The 15,315-nt window shown below is 41.0% G+C and overlaps 1 protein-coding gene across 3 annotated transcripts in view; it reads right to left on the bottom strand.

The window, feature by feature from the left end:
• The window catches only part of LOC132399879 (proto-oncogene tyrosine-protein kinase Src-like), a 217,714-nt gene that overhangs the window by 62,382 nt on the left and 140,017 nt on the right, over positions 1 to 15,315 (bottom strand). For all 3 annotated transcript variants that reach the window (XM_059980747.1, XM_059980746.1, XM_059980748.1), the window contains 2 exons: positions 13,217 to 13,315; positions 9,550 to 9,653 (listed from right to left, as the gene is read on the bottom strand). In XM_059980747.1, coding sequence (XP_059836730.1) covers positions 9,550 to 9,653; positions 13,217 to 13,315 — 203 coding nt within the window. The remainder of the gene's footprint in view (positions 1 to 9,549; positions 9,654 to 13,216; positions 13,316 to 15,315) is intronic.

Below are 15,315 nucleotides of genomic sequence, written 5' to 3'. Positions count from 1 at the left end.
TAAATAAATATGTGTCAAAGGCCTTTTCACAGTACTGTAATTTATTTATTTATATTCATTTATTTGGATACAGCGTGGAGTAGGCTTTTCTGGTTCTTCAAGCCATGCCAATCCCCAATTTAACCCTAGCCTAAACATGATCAATTAACCCCTAATCATGATCAATAGGTCTTTGGACTGTGGGAGGAAACTGGAGCACCAGGAGAAAATACATGTGGACACAGGAGAGAACATTCTAACTCTTTACAGGCTGTGCTGGGTATTGAACCTGGCTCGCCGGTACTGTAAAGCGTTTTGCTAACCACTACGCTACCATGCTGCCCTTCTGGCATTAGTATTCAGTAAGTGTCACTATGGAATAGTAGGACCTGGACACTTGCAAGAACTTTCGAACTACTGCACTAATGGACAAAAATTGCAAGTGAACGATTCATTTTTCACAGCATTTATGAACTATTGATGCTTGTCCTTTGACCGTGAATTGCTTTATCTACTGGAAATTCATTCCTCTGTAAATGAATCTCTCCTACTGATACAACACATCAATCACAGAGCCATTGGTGATTATAAGTGGCCAGACTGGGACTGAAATTTCAGAAACAAGGGCTGATTTTTAAAAATAAGACAAAAAAAAAGAAATGCTTTTATTTTCTACATACATCACCCTTAACAAAGCATCTCCTGGAGTATTTGGAACTTAATAAATTAAATATTTAAAATCAATGACTCTAAAATCACTAAGTTAAAGATAGCAGTATTAGAAGGTATAGTCTAAAACAATGTGTATTGACAAAGCTTTTGAATGCTTGGGAAAAGGAGCACCAGGTTTGAGGAAATCCTGACAGTAGGAGCCATTATAATGACGGAATTGAGGAGAGATGGAAGGACAGCAAATGAACAAGCCCGGTGTGGGACAAATTGTCACAAGACAAGAGAAGGTGGCTTTTGGGACCACTCCCTTCGTGATTCCCTTGTCCATTCGTCCCTCTTGGCAGAACTGCTACACCCACTCTTCCACCTCCATTCAGGGGCCCAAACAGTCCTCCCAGGTGAGGTAACACTTCACCTGGCTCATCTCTTGCAGTCGTCTACTGTATCTGGTGCTCCCAATACATTCTCCTCTACAGTGTACAGTGGGGGGCCACTTCGTCAAACACCTTTAATCTACCCACAGCAAGCAGGATTTCCCAGTGGTCAACCATTTAAAATCCAATGTCCATTCTCTTTCTAACAAGGGGCTGCTATGATGAGGCCATGCTCAAGTTGGAGGAGCAACATATTATCTTCCGCCCGAGTAGTCTCCAACCTGATGCCACGCACATCGATTTGTCTAACTTCCAGTTCCCCTCCCCGTCACTTCATCTCCACTCTGACTCCCTCTTCTCTCCTCCTCACCTACCTATTACTTCCCCCGGGACCACTCCCCCTTTCCTTTCTCCCATGGTCTACTGTCCTCTCCTATCAAATTCCTTCTTCTTCAGCCCATTTCCCTTTCTGTCTATCTCTTCCCAGTTTATCACTTCATCCACCCCTCTTCCCCACCACCTGGCTTCTCCTATCACCTTCCAGCACTCCACTCCTTTCCCTACCCCATCTTCTGAATCTGGCTTCTTCTCCTTTCCTTTCCAGTCCTGATGAAGGGCCTTGGTCTGAAATATCAACTGTTTATTCATTTCCGTAGACGTTTCCTGACCTGCTGAGTTCCTCCAGCATTTTGTATGTGCCTATCTGGATATCCAGCTTCTGAACAGCCTCTTGTGTTTATAGCTTGAAGATGTTGCACGCTTACAATAGGGCTGAGGGTATGAGGGGCTTTAAATCAAACCATTTATACTGGTAGCCAATGCAGGGCAACAGGGAAAGAAGAGTGTGGGACAAGGTACAGGTAACCAATGCTAACACACACTAAGAATTTAAAGATTAAAGATCTCAAGGATAAAGACAAACTTTACCTTTATTTGTTACACGTATATCGAAACAATGAAATGCATCATTTGCTTCAAATCAAGTCAGTGAAGATTGTGCTAGGGACAACCGACAAGTGTCGCCACACTTCTGGTGTTGATAATAGCATGCCCGCAACTCACAAACCCTACCTGTAACCACATGTCTTTGGAATATGCAAGGAAACCGGAGCATCCAGAGCAGTCACAGAGAGAACAGATGAACTCCGAACACAGAGCGGTGGGAATCAAAACCTGATCAGAAATCGCTGGCACTGTAAAGCCACTGCGCAAACCACTACGCTATCACGTTGCGCGGATTTTACCAAGAACTGAACAGAAGAGATGTTAGCAAAGGGAATGTGAACTGAATCAAGAACTTGTGAGTCAGGGTAAAGGACTGACTGGAACTGAAACATGACAGAGTGACGCAACATTCTGGAAATGAAAATGTGGTATGGCGATTAAGCTTGGTATTGAAGTTTGTTAGTAATTTGGTTCAGCTTGAGTGACTGTTGCAGTCTATAAAATCACTGGCAGGACAATAAAATCCTGAATTTAGACTTCCCAGTGGCCAAGTAGAAGAAATTTAAAACGATCAATGGCTTGCCATTGAGCAGGTCGTTATGCATCAAATGATTCACGACTATCAGCAGCATCCTGGAGATGTGAAGGTGGTAATGGAGCCTCTATGAATTAATGATCCCTTTAAGTAACACAGACAGAGATGTGGGGGGTGGGGAGGGTCCTTTATGGCTGTGGATTTTACCATGGGATTGGGCAAGGCAGAACTAGGCAGGACTGTTACAGAATTAACCATGCAATAAGGTTAATAACTCTGCACTTTTCCAGGGTGTACAGCAAGGCCTGAGCTACTGTACATGTCCTTTTGCTTAATATCACAAGTCAGGCTGTCAATCTGCACATGTTGTTTGTACTGCAATTTGGAGACAGTTCGCTACCTGGAGCACTGACCAAAATGCCCAAGTTCTCAGTCATTATTCTGTGAAACAGTCAACAGTGCACCAGATTGGATGGAGGGCTCTTGTTGCTTGATTCTGTCTGATGCGAGGATGGTTGCAAAAGTGCCTTTGACAACTGACTGGCTTTGTCCAGATGCAAACATAGGAAAACTCCAAAAACTCAGAATTTACATGAGGAAATCTCTACATTCCTAGGATTCTTTGTTTACCCAACAGGCTATCAATTTTTCTCAGGGTGAAAACATATTCTCCATGTTTATTTCTGAAATGTTGCATTCAACACAGGAATGAAAATCTATAATTTATTTTAGCAGCAAATAACACTTCAGTGTTATATACAAATAACAATTTTCTGACATTGTTGATGCCTGACGCAACGAGGGTAGTTTGTGGTATTTAACAGACTTTCAGAATTGAACTTTGTCAGTTTATTTGGCCTTGAGAGCAAGGGAACAAACCCATTTTTATCCATTCAGTGACCTACTTTTCACACTATTCTGCCTCTAGCCAATAGGGGGTTCTCATGAGCACTCAGTCTATGATAAAGATGTCTAAACCAAGTTGAAAGTTCAAAGTAAATTTATTATCAAACCATGTAAATGTCACCATATACAACACTGAGGTTCATTTTCTTGCAGGCATACTCAATAAATCTATAATGGAATATGAGATTAATAGAAACTAAGCTGGCAACAAGAATAGTTTCTTTTTCAAACCTTCAGATTACAGACGTACAGAGGTTCCCAACCTTTATTACGCCGTGGACCAATACCATTAAACAAGGGGCCTGAGGACCCCAGGTGGGGAACCCCGGAATATATAAGACTTTTTATGAAATGAATCCTTCCAACCATTTCCGAGATTGCAGGTTTTTAATTCGGTGATGGATATTTAAAAAGCTATAGCACGGCTGCAAACTAAATGCTTGGCTTATTTCTAAATTGCTAAATTTATTTGACTAATCAATCATTGTTCAACCAATAATGTTAATTCAAAACACTATTCAGATTTAACTTAAAATACTTACAGTGCCACAGTGAAATCAATGCAATGAGGTTCCCAGAATGCTTTCACCAACTTGGCAGTGAACTAGACCTTGAATCTATTATTTTGGAGTTACGTCACCAACCCAAATATTGTCTAGGACTTGTTAACATCAGAAGCCATTCCACTTGGTTACTAGCAAAAGAAGATCTTCAGATGCTGGAGATCCAAGCAACACCCACAAAATGCTGGAGGAACTCAGCAGGCCAGGCAGCATCAATGGAAAAGAGTACAGTCGAGGTTTTGGGCTAAGACACTTCGGCAGGACTGGAGTTTAAAAAAAAATCTGAAGAGTAGATTTAAAAGGTGGGGAGAAGGGAGAGAGAAACACAGGGTGGTAGGTGAAACCTGAAGGGGAGAGATGAAGTAAAGAGCCGGGACATTGATTGGTGAAGGAGGTACAGGGCTGGAGAAAGGGGAGTCTGACAGAAGAGGAGAGACGGCCATGGAAGAAAGAAAAGTGGGGGAGGAGCACCAGAGGGAAGCAATGAGCAAAGGGCTAAGATGAGAAAGGAAAAAGGGATGGGGAATGGTTGGGAGGGGCTGGTGGGGAGCATTACCAGAAGTTCAAGAAATCAATTTTTATGCCATTAGGTTGGAGGCTACCCGATAGAATATAAGATGTGTTTCCTCCAACTTAAGTGTGGCCTCATCACTACAGTAGAGGAGGTCATGGATGGACATATTGGAATGGGAATGAGAAGTGGAATTAAAATGGGTGGTCACTGGGAGATCCGGCTTTTTCCATAGATACTGCCTGGTCTTCTGAGATCCTTCAGCACCTTGTGCTTGCCATTTGGTTACTATGTACTTCCTAGTGACTGTATTTCTGCTGAAGGACAAGCCCACATTTATATGGCCTGTAATTAAGTCTCTACTTCACCACATTAATTTTATCCTCATCCAGTTACCCAGTGAACTCTTAGTCATTTCGAAAAGCTGTAGCCAACAGAACGTTTCAAGTTCTGTTGTCTCACACGTACTTTCTTTTAGTCTGCTGCTTTGTAAATTGTCATGAAAGCTCACGAAATGGGGAGCACTACACATGTCAAAATGGAGAAGATTTGCTTGCTACTGTCAACAGACCCTGTGAAATATTGTTTTTTTCATCACCGTACTAAATGACAGGAGCTCACATCTGCCCTCTGCACAGAAACAATGAAGCAGAAGTAACGCAGGAGTGAGAAGCTGTCAAGCTGTAGCCTAAGGGCCCCACTTTCCACATCCTACGTTCTTACACACTAGTCAGAGCTCAAGAATAAAAATCTTTGGTGAAGGCAAGATGCATTTCAGCTTGCTTTAACTGAGAATGCTTACTCAAGTGCTTAAAAGTTAAAAGCGATCTGAATCAGGCTCGTCAGACTTTGTGTAAGTAACAAGAGAATCACCTTCTCCATCAACAGCAACCTCCCCCCAACCACACCCACAATAAAAAACTAACAAAGGAATTTACTTTCTGACCCTAACTTTCATGGTCCATCATTTCATTCTGGGTGTTTTTCAGGTTCAAGTGCTTTTAGCCAAAACCATTCTTCTTTAGCAAGACCAAACGGGTTCTTGAGGATACAGTATTAAAGAAAAAGGCTGTCAAATCAGTGGCGTTTAAAGAAAGAGAACATAGCTATCTCATTCACTTACTCAAGCTCTGAAATCAACAAGTGTATCACCTCAGGGCCATGCTTGGGCCTTGATTATTTTGAATATTGAGGTCATCATTGACTATTTGGTCACTAGCACAGCGAGAATATTAAAATTACTGCTGGTTTTTAGCCTAGTCTGCATAAGCAGCAGCTCAGTTTAACATGTACATCAAAACATACAATGAAATGCGTTCTTTGCGTCAAATCAAATCAGCAATAGATGTGCTGGTGACAGCCCTCAAGTGCCACTACACTTCCAGCCCAAACATAACATCATGGGACAACGTTCAATGACCAATTAACCTACCAACCGGTAAGTCTTTGACCTGTGGGAGGAAACGGAGCACCTGCAGGAAACCCACGCGGTCACGGGGAAAACATACAACTCCTTACAGACAACAATGGGAATTGAAACCAGGTTGCTGGTACTGTAAGGCGTTGTGCTAACCGCTATGCTACTGTGGTGCCCCTGAAAAACCCCCCATGGCTGGGAAAATCGGTGCAAAATAATCATGATATGAGTATTTCCTTAATGAGCTTCCGCTGCCTAAAAAGATTTGTCCTTCCATTTCCTTAATAACTCAATCTCTTCTAAATGCAGAAAAATGCAACAATCTCAGCAGCAGGGTACACTTCAATGATTTTGGCTAAGTCCAGAGAAGATATTCTTGGATTGTACACCCAGTGTAAGGCTGCTACTCCTAGGTACATTAATATGCCATTATGGTGCATAATTGATTGTGAATTGTGTATTTAATATTCCAGTAGTATTTGAGTAATAGTGTTTGATTTAGAATTCTTGTTGTTTACATAATGCATTGCAGGTCACCTACAACAGTATGTAAATGGTATATGCCAACACGCCGCCACATGATATGTACACACCTCACTTGAAGTACAAAACAAAGTGTGACTTGCATTCTGGACTCTCCATGTTTTTCTTTTAAATTAGTTTTTTTGTTTTGGAGTTACAAAACACAACAGTGATGACAAGGTATTTTTAATGTGAACCCAAGATGACTACCTACCTGCTGAAGTGTAGCGAAACATTCGAGCTTTAAAAAGCGCAGTGAGAAACAGTCAAGTTTTAAAAAAGCTCAGCTCATTTTCTTTCCATTAGGGCAGCATGTTTTCTTTGTGAAAGGAAAGACGATCGAGTAAAAAAAATATCAAGAAAACAGAAGAATTCCTGGGTTCATAAACAGTATCTGGTGATGTTCATTTAAAAATGAGGCAGAAGTGGCTGGCTGCATTGGAAAGATAGATATATTTGATTACAAAAAAGATAGCTGGAATATATATGGAATAGATTGAGCAGTATTTTAATGCAAGTGAAATAGCAGATGAGAAACAAGTACCAGTTTGGCTGAGTGCATTGGGTGGAAAACCATGCAGTTTGCTTAGCAGTTCGCCTGCTCCATCCAAACCAGCCAAAATGAGCTTGGTGAAAATAAATACAATCATGAAAGTAATGCAGGAACACTTAGAACTGAAGCCGTTGTTGATTGCAGGACACTTCAGGTTTTACAAGTGGAACCAGAAGAAAGAGGGGTCAATTTCAGCCTATGTCACTGAGTTGAAGAGATTGGCTGAGCATTGTCAGTTCAGTGATGGGCTTCCTTGTCCACAGGAAAATTGTTTAGTTTGTGGAATCTTACAAGAAAGCATTCAAAAACAACTCCTAACAGAAGCCCAATTTACATTTCAAAGAGCAGTTGAAGTTCGTATACCAATGGAAACAGCAGACAGAGATGCAATTGCCTTGCAGTCAGAAATTAAAGTGAGCATGAACAAAATTGCAATGTCTAAACAGAACCTGCCTGGTCGAACAAACTGTACTACTGTTATGGCAGGGGTTCACATATACCGGACCAATGCAGATTTAAAGGTGAAACTTGGAGAAAATGCAAACAAGTACGACACATACAAAGCATATGTCAGGCAGATAAAAATAAACGGGTTGCACAGGGAAGAGAAAAAGATAAAAAGTCAAGTTGCAGTTTCAAAAAGAGCACTAATCTGCATGCCGTTGATGAAAAATCTGATCGTGGTGTGTGATGCTAAAATGAATAGCCTTGAGATTTACAGTGTGAAAACTAACAAGACACAAGCAATGTGGCTTATACCAGAAGTGAACACAAATTAATTAAAATTGAATTGGGCACTGGCTCAGCTGTATCAGTTATTCCACAATGTGCATTTGAATGATTTCAAAGATACTAAACTGAAGCTTGCAGGTATCCAACTAAGCACTTACACTGGAGAGAAGCTAACTCCTGTGGGAGTGACATCTGTAACAGTGAACTATAACAAGACACATTGGGCTTGTATGTGGTAAAAACAAGAGGACCAGCACTGTGCGGACATGATTGGCTGAGACAACTGCGTCTTGACTGAAGATCTAGCCACTATTTTTATCCCACTTCCCTTGTAAAAGTCAACTGCAAGCAAATTAAGAAAAGTACTGGATGATGCCACAACTGTGTCCATGTTGTACACCATGAGCCACTGCGCAACCGAGGGCACAGGTATTGGTGCCAACCTCTGTACCTCTGTTTGGAAAGCATATTGTACCAAGGAAGGACTATGCTGCTGTGATGAACTGTGAAAGTGATGAAAGCAGTGATCTGACTACAATAGTTTTTGTAGGCAACATATCTGAGAAAGCTTCTAATATGGTAACCATGCATTTACCGGTGAAATGTGGCTCGGTTTTAAGCTGGAAGAGAGTTCAAGGAGCAAGCATTCAGCATTTGGGAGTATAATGAACCAGAATTGACTCTGCGTGCATTAAGGTTATTGCATGAACTTCATGTAGGAGACAAAAAGCTGCTTGTAAAAGTAGATGCAAAGACCAAAGCCCAGCTGCATGAATGGAAGGCCAAAAATAAAGGAATCAAATGGAGATCCAAACACAAGATTCATCAGATGATGAATGATGTGCATGAGGAAACCAAGAGGAGAAATCAGATTGTAAGGGGAGCAACAGAAGGAATAATAAGAGAATACTCCAGTAGACTAAATGCAACTTCCTAAGATGGAGATGCACATCCTAGAAAAAAGAAAAAGGAAAAGGGTAAAGAGAAAGAGAAAGAAACTGGGACCGGGAGAGAAGCAAGAATCAAAGTAGATCCAGAGAGAAAAGCATAGAAAAGGAAAGAAAGGTGTCTGGAGCTGATAGAATCGCTTCTTTCAATCTCAAAGTCAACTCCTACAACCACCACGGAGGAGGCTCCAACACCCGAGTCTGTTTTTAGAGCCACAAGTTACCTGCCGAGCAGAGTGGCTTCCCTTGTCAAGGAAGACACTGTGCCTCAAGAGCAAGAAATCCTCTACAGCAATTAAATCTTTAGAGCCTAAATGGGATAATTTAAAATGTACTATGCTGTGGATATCTATATAATAGTTGTATTACATAGTATACCGTGTATATAAAGTACACTGCAGATGCTGTGGTCAAATCAACATGTTTCAACAGATGCTGCCCGACCTGCTGAGTTCATCCAGCTTGTTGTATACATATACTGTGTATATAGTTGAGATGCACTCTATGTTGAATTTATAGCTAAGCAGGGAGAAGTATTGTGTATTTAATATTTCAGTAGTATCTGAATATTGTAAATACACTGTTTGATTAGGCTTTCTTTGTTGTTTATATCATGCATTGCGGGTTATCTGTAAAAGTATGTAAATGGCATATGTCACCACGCCACCACATAATGTATGTGTAGCTCACTTCAACTAAACAAAGTTAGCCTTGCATTCTGGACTCTGCATTTTCCTTTTAAATTAGTTTTATGTTTTGGAGTTACAAAACGTACGACATTTAGTCAAAAAAGTCAATTTTAACAGTCTAAGCAAAGGATCTCCACAGGGAAAGAAAACAACACAATATCTTTCTAAAAGGAATTTCATTCATTCATTAGAATTAATAATTACCTTTTGTAGTCTCACTCTCTCTGACCAGAAAGGTACCTCTGGGATTTTCAGGGCTTAGTAACATTCGTTCTGATTCCCTTCGAGTAATCTTCCCAAAATACCACCTGAAAGAATAGGAGTCAAACAATTCCAGTTCACGGTCAGTGTGTACAGTTATGATGATTTTAACAAGCATGACTGAAAGATATTCGGTTATTGCTATTCCACCTAACCTGGTGCTTTTAGTCCATTTTGCTGAAAATTCCAACAGAATTACACAGTTCAATGACCAAAACGATGGAGCTTTCACTAATGAGACTGGCAACAATGGTCATTAAATGCCATCATCAACTTCATTGCAATTTTCAGCACTTTTATCCTACCACTGCATTTAATAATTCATTTCACAATTCTTCTTCTAAAGTGTCAAATCTTTACTTTATGCTCAAAAGGCAACTGGATATCAAAATGAAAAGAGTACGGTGCATTGAATTGTTGGATTACCAATCCTTTAGCTCTCAAATTTAGTCCAGAAAGCCCCTCTTCAATTTCAAAGACTCAGTTTTTTTTGGGTCAGAATAGCTCAATCAAGCAAGCCTTGTTACACATTATAAATTTAAATACTACTCCTATTTGGAATTTCAGCAAACATACATACCTTGTATATATAAATTAATCATCCTATTAGCTATGGTAACAAGGAATTTTAACCACAAGAATTGTTCTCCTCAGAGACTTTTTAATAGGTAACCAATTCATTGAATGACTTAATGAAAATAATTAAAAATGCCACTTGGGCTTCGTTTCTGGCTATTTTTCTTTTTGATTTTCAAAGATTAGATGCCTTTGTGATTTCATGCAAGGCATCCTTTCAGTTCTCCAGCAGGGGATCTTAAAAACAATTGTTTTTCCATCAGTCTTCTTGACTGAACTCTCTATTCTAAGGTCCTTCTCAGGATTGTGACACAATCTAAAATATCAATTGAGTTCAGTACAACAAAAAAAAAGAGCACGGTATTGTCTTTCAGATCAGACTATTACTCTGTTTGGCATTATGAAATTAATGGCAGTATTTCATGAATAAAAGCAGAATTCTCTTGGGGGCTTTGGCAAAACAGAGCCCTCAAGATTCTCTGGCAATTGGTCACATTGTAATTGTAGACATCACCGCTCAATACTTGGTTGCCTTGTTTCTATGCACTAAGTGTCTACACTACATTAACAGCTTGTTGATTGTGAAGTACTTTGAGGCATCCCTTAACAACTGATAGGAGATAAATCCACATTTCTTATTTGAGTCAAAAACAGCCATTTTTAAATGGTTTTCATAACTATTTTTAGTTTGTTAAACAGAGTCGTCATTGTCTACAATCTGTCTCCACTATCTCTCTCCCAATAAGCTGCAGTGATTCAGTCAACACTGAACACACTTGATGTTGTAACGCCAGACTTTTGGGAATGGGGTGAGGGTATACCAGAGTGAATTCACCAGCAATGTGGAAATATTAGGAGGGAGATTGCAACCTTGGAAGCTACCGCTGCTGTACCATCCCTTGTATCTTCTAAATCAGCAGCCTGTATATGTATGACAAGACAAAATGCATTTCAACTAAACAGGATGACTGACAATAGCTGACAATGGTTTTTGAGCTGTACAGTTACTGTGTTGTTCTGGTGAGCATTGTGGGCATGCTGTGATGGTGCTAGAATGTGTGGCCATCAGGCTCTTGAAACAGGGGATAACTTCACTCAACTTCACCCATGATGGCCCCATCACCGAACTGTTCCCACAATCTATGGACTCACTTTCAAGAACTCTTCATCTCCTGTTCTCAATATTTATTGCTTATTTATTTATTTGTACAATTTGTTGTATTTTGGACACTGATTGTCTGCCCTTTTGGGTGTGGTCTTTCATTAATACTACTATGGTTATTGGATTTATTGGGTATGCCTACAAGAAAACAAATCTCAGTGTTGTATCTGGTGACATATATGTGCTTTGATAATAAATCTACCTTGAACACTTGTGGGCTGCCCCCAGCACATTCTTAGGTTGTGTTGGTTGTTAATGCAAATGACGCATTTCACTATGTTTTGCTGTACTTAATCAATAATTGAATCCGAATCCCAGAGGGCAAAAGTAGTTACCTCTACAAAAATCTGGCTAGGGTAATCAATATTACCAATACATATTGTTCAGGTGGATTTAGAATTTTGCCATCTACATTGCAATCAGAGCGAATTATTCCTTACTCCTAGCTAACCCATTCAAATTAAACCGAATAGTAACCTCTCTCAAACATGTCTTCAAATAGTCAATCATACACTGTGTTGAGACCACACACTACAGTCCATTAATAATGCATATGTCCCCCTAGATAGCAGCTTCAATAATTCAGGTGGCTTGCCTCAAAGCATAGATTTGGAGATACATCGGAGCATAAATTTTCCAGTAGGTTGGTTCTTGGATAATGACATTTTCTGTAGCATCTCAGTAATTTTTCTTTCTGTACCAGCACTTCCCAGCTAAGAACTGATTCCTTCACTGCAGTCCCCACTGTGCTCACAGCCAAGGCACCAATAATCTGCTGAGTTGAAAGAACCAAAGAAATCTCCCTTCCAGAGCTGGAGCCCTCCAAGCAGCGTGTTAACCTCTGAAGTACCAAAGCAGCTTCTCAGGATTATCTTTCAGATGTTCTATTTTTTAATCTTGTCCCCATTTTTTACAAAGGAACAATTCCCTGCCTTCTCCTTATCTTCCCCCTTCTCAATGGTACTCCAACATCCACAAATAACTTGCTGCTCATTACAGCCATATTTAATTCAAAAATAAATGTTAAAAATATATATATTTTAAGCTAGTTTAATTTAAGGATATCCAAGTTTGAAGTTTGATGACAAGTTGCATTGCTAATATTGTAGGCCTGTTTGTTTTCATCTCATAGCTGCAAATCTGGCCACTGGAGCACAAGCAGCAGCTACAATAACATAAGTGCTGGAGGGAAGCTGAAGAACACCAGGCTCTTGCATTTTGAATGTAGTGGTGTTACCAGGGAACAAGATGAGCTGCATCTGCCTCTATGGTCCCTGTTTACCCCCATCCCTCCAATTAGACAGCTTATCAGGCTCAAATAAAGAAAGATGACTTGAGCCACTGATTGGAGAAGGGCAAGAATGAAGATGGAAAAGAAGTGTGCTCCTTTTCCGCACCACTTCAGTAAGTTTTGTGATAAAATAAAATCAGCATTAACATCTACAGATATAAAGACAGATGTCTTGAACTGGAATCTGTGCAAAACTGGATTAAGTTTTTAGAGATTGTGATTGGTTTAAAACTGGGGTTCATGGACCCCTGGGTTAATGGTAAAGCTCTGTGGCATAAAAAAGGTTGAGAACCCCTGGTGTAAGAGATCAACATTTTGTGAAAAATACAGATTTCACACTGGAGTTGTCCTGGATATCGGCCTTGTTTCAACCTAAAGATAGCCCAATATCTAGACAACATGGCACTCTAGTCTTTACCCTTTTCAAAACAGTACCTGGAGAAGTTTAGAGGACTGGCTAAGCAAGCAAATCATGCTCTCTCCTTAAAATATCAAAGGGAAATATCACAAGCATTCCTCCTTACAAAGTAATGTTGCATCAAAACTTAAACAGATTATCATTTGCAAAGCAAATTATTTACTCTTCAGCCTGAATGGAGTCAGAAGGTGCAACGTAATTGCTGGGGATGTATCCAGTGTTTCCTGTAGTGAGGGACCGGCCTAACCACCAATCACCTTCCCTGCAAGATACAAGAGAGACAAAAGTATTACTTTGCAATTAAACCAGTCCTGTTCAAATTTCAAATAAACATTAGCACAAAGATATCCAGCTATACAGCCCAGATAGATTCAAAAGTCCACTCAAGAGATTGCAGATGCTGGAATCTTCTGCGGCAGGCAACCTGCTAAAGGAACTCAGTGGGTCGAGCAGCTCCTGTGGGGGTGAAGAAATAGTTGACGTTTCAGGTCAAAACCCTGCATCAGGACTGAGAGTGAAGAGGGATGACAACCAGTATAAAGAGGAGAGGAAGAGTGCAGCACAAGAACCTGAGATGAATGATGGACTGAGGAGTGGAGAAAGGTGATGGGCAGGTTGTGCCAGACAAGTGCTGGGCGGGTGGAATCGGGAGCTAGCGGGCAGGCTGGTGACAGATGGAGGCAGACAAACAAAACAGATGTAGTGCAGTAGAAATAGAGGCGGGTGAAGGTTGGACACAGCTGCTGGAGGCTTTTAAACAGGGACAGAAAATGGTTCGTGCTGGAATCTGACATGTGAAGGAGATGATAATGGAAACCAGATAAGGGAGGGAAAGAGCCTGCAAGTAGACTGCGTGTATAGTTGGCAGGGCAGCAGACAGAAAGGGAAAAGGATGATGAAGACAGATGATGGGGGTCTAGGGAATTGAGGATTTGATTGGGTAATTGACTATGGGTACAAAAATGGGAGGAGGATCTGAAGCAGTGGAATGGGGTAACTCTCTTTGGGGGGGTGTTACCTACAATTGCAAAGTTCATACCAAATGGTTGTAGACTATCCAGGTGGAATACGAGGTGTTGTTCCTCTATCTTGTGCTGGGCTTTGCCCTAGTAATGGAGAAGTCTGATGATGCATGGGTCAGTGTGGGAATGGGAAGATGGATTCAAATTGCATGCAAGCGTTGCCCAGTCTGCACTTGATCTCACACTTGGTGGCCACATTAGGGTCACTGATTGCAGAGGACAAAGTTGCACAAAGATCCTTGTCTCATCTGGAAGTATTGTTTAGGTTTCTGGATGCTGGTGAGAGGAGGTGTAGGAACAACACTACACTTGCTGCAATTGCAGGGGTCGGGGAGGGTTGGGTGCGAAGGCATGAGTGCACCAGGGAGATGTGGAAAGGAGTAAGGAGAAGATGTGGGTGCTGGTGGGATCACATTACATCTGGTGAAAATAACAAAGGACGCAGAGGCTCATATTAAGAAGAGTGAGGACCAGGGGAACACAAATTGCAAATCCCAACATCACCCGTATCCATCACTTCCTCCTCCTCCTCCAACACCCACTAGAATATAGTTCACTCACTGACTTCTTTCCCCAAACCCATCAATCATTTCTCCCCTACTGGTTCCCATTATCACCTCCTTTGGTTATCAGTTTCCAGTAGTAGTAGCACTAATACCCTCCAGCAGTATATCCAACCTTCACTGTCACTCCTCCCACCTCACTCCATCTGCCTCTCATTTCCCCTCTTCCTCCACCCTTCCTTTATTTGCCTCTATATTCACCTGCCTCTTTCTTCCAACTTCACACTCCTTCCTTCATCTACCTGGTCCAGCTGGCACGTTTTTTTTTACCTGTCCTCAGTCCACCTGTCTCACTACTCCACCTCTCTTTATTCTGGCCATCTCCCCTCTCAACACTCAGTCTTGATTCAGGGTTTCAACCAAAAATGTTGACAAATCCTCCCCACTCCTGCCAACACCTGCTGAGTTCCTCTAGAAGATTGTTGGCTGCTTCACAAGTGCACCGTTGACTTCAATTACACGATAATGAAGAAAGTGTTGAAATGGAAAACATAAAGGGATAATTTTCAGTGAAAACATTTGCCTTCCAGTTAGTGTACACACTAAAAACATTTCAGAATACCACAACTTGCTGCACAGGATTATTTAATGTTGCTTTGAATACAACATACACTCTCTGGTCACTTCATTAGGTACAGCGGGGTCCATCACAGGCAAAGACCTCGCTGCCATTGAGC

The sequence above is a fragment of the Hypanus sabinus genome, chromosome 9, assembly GCF_030144855.1.
Source record: "Hypanus sabinus isolate sHypSab1 chromosome 9, sHypSab1.hap1, whole genome shotgun sequence".
Classification (NCBI taxonomy): domain Eukaryota; kingdom Metazoa; phylum Chordata; class Chondrichthyes; order Myliobatiformes; family Dasyatidae; genus Hypanus; species Hypanus sabinus.
This window is presented reverse-complemented; position numbering and strand designations above follow the sequence as displayed.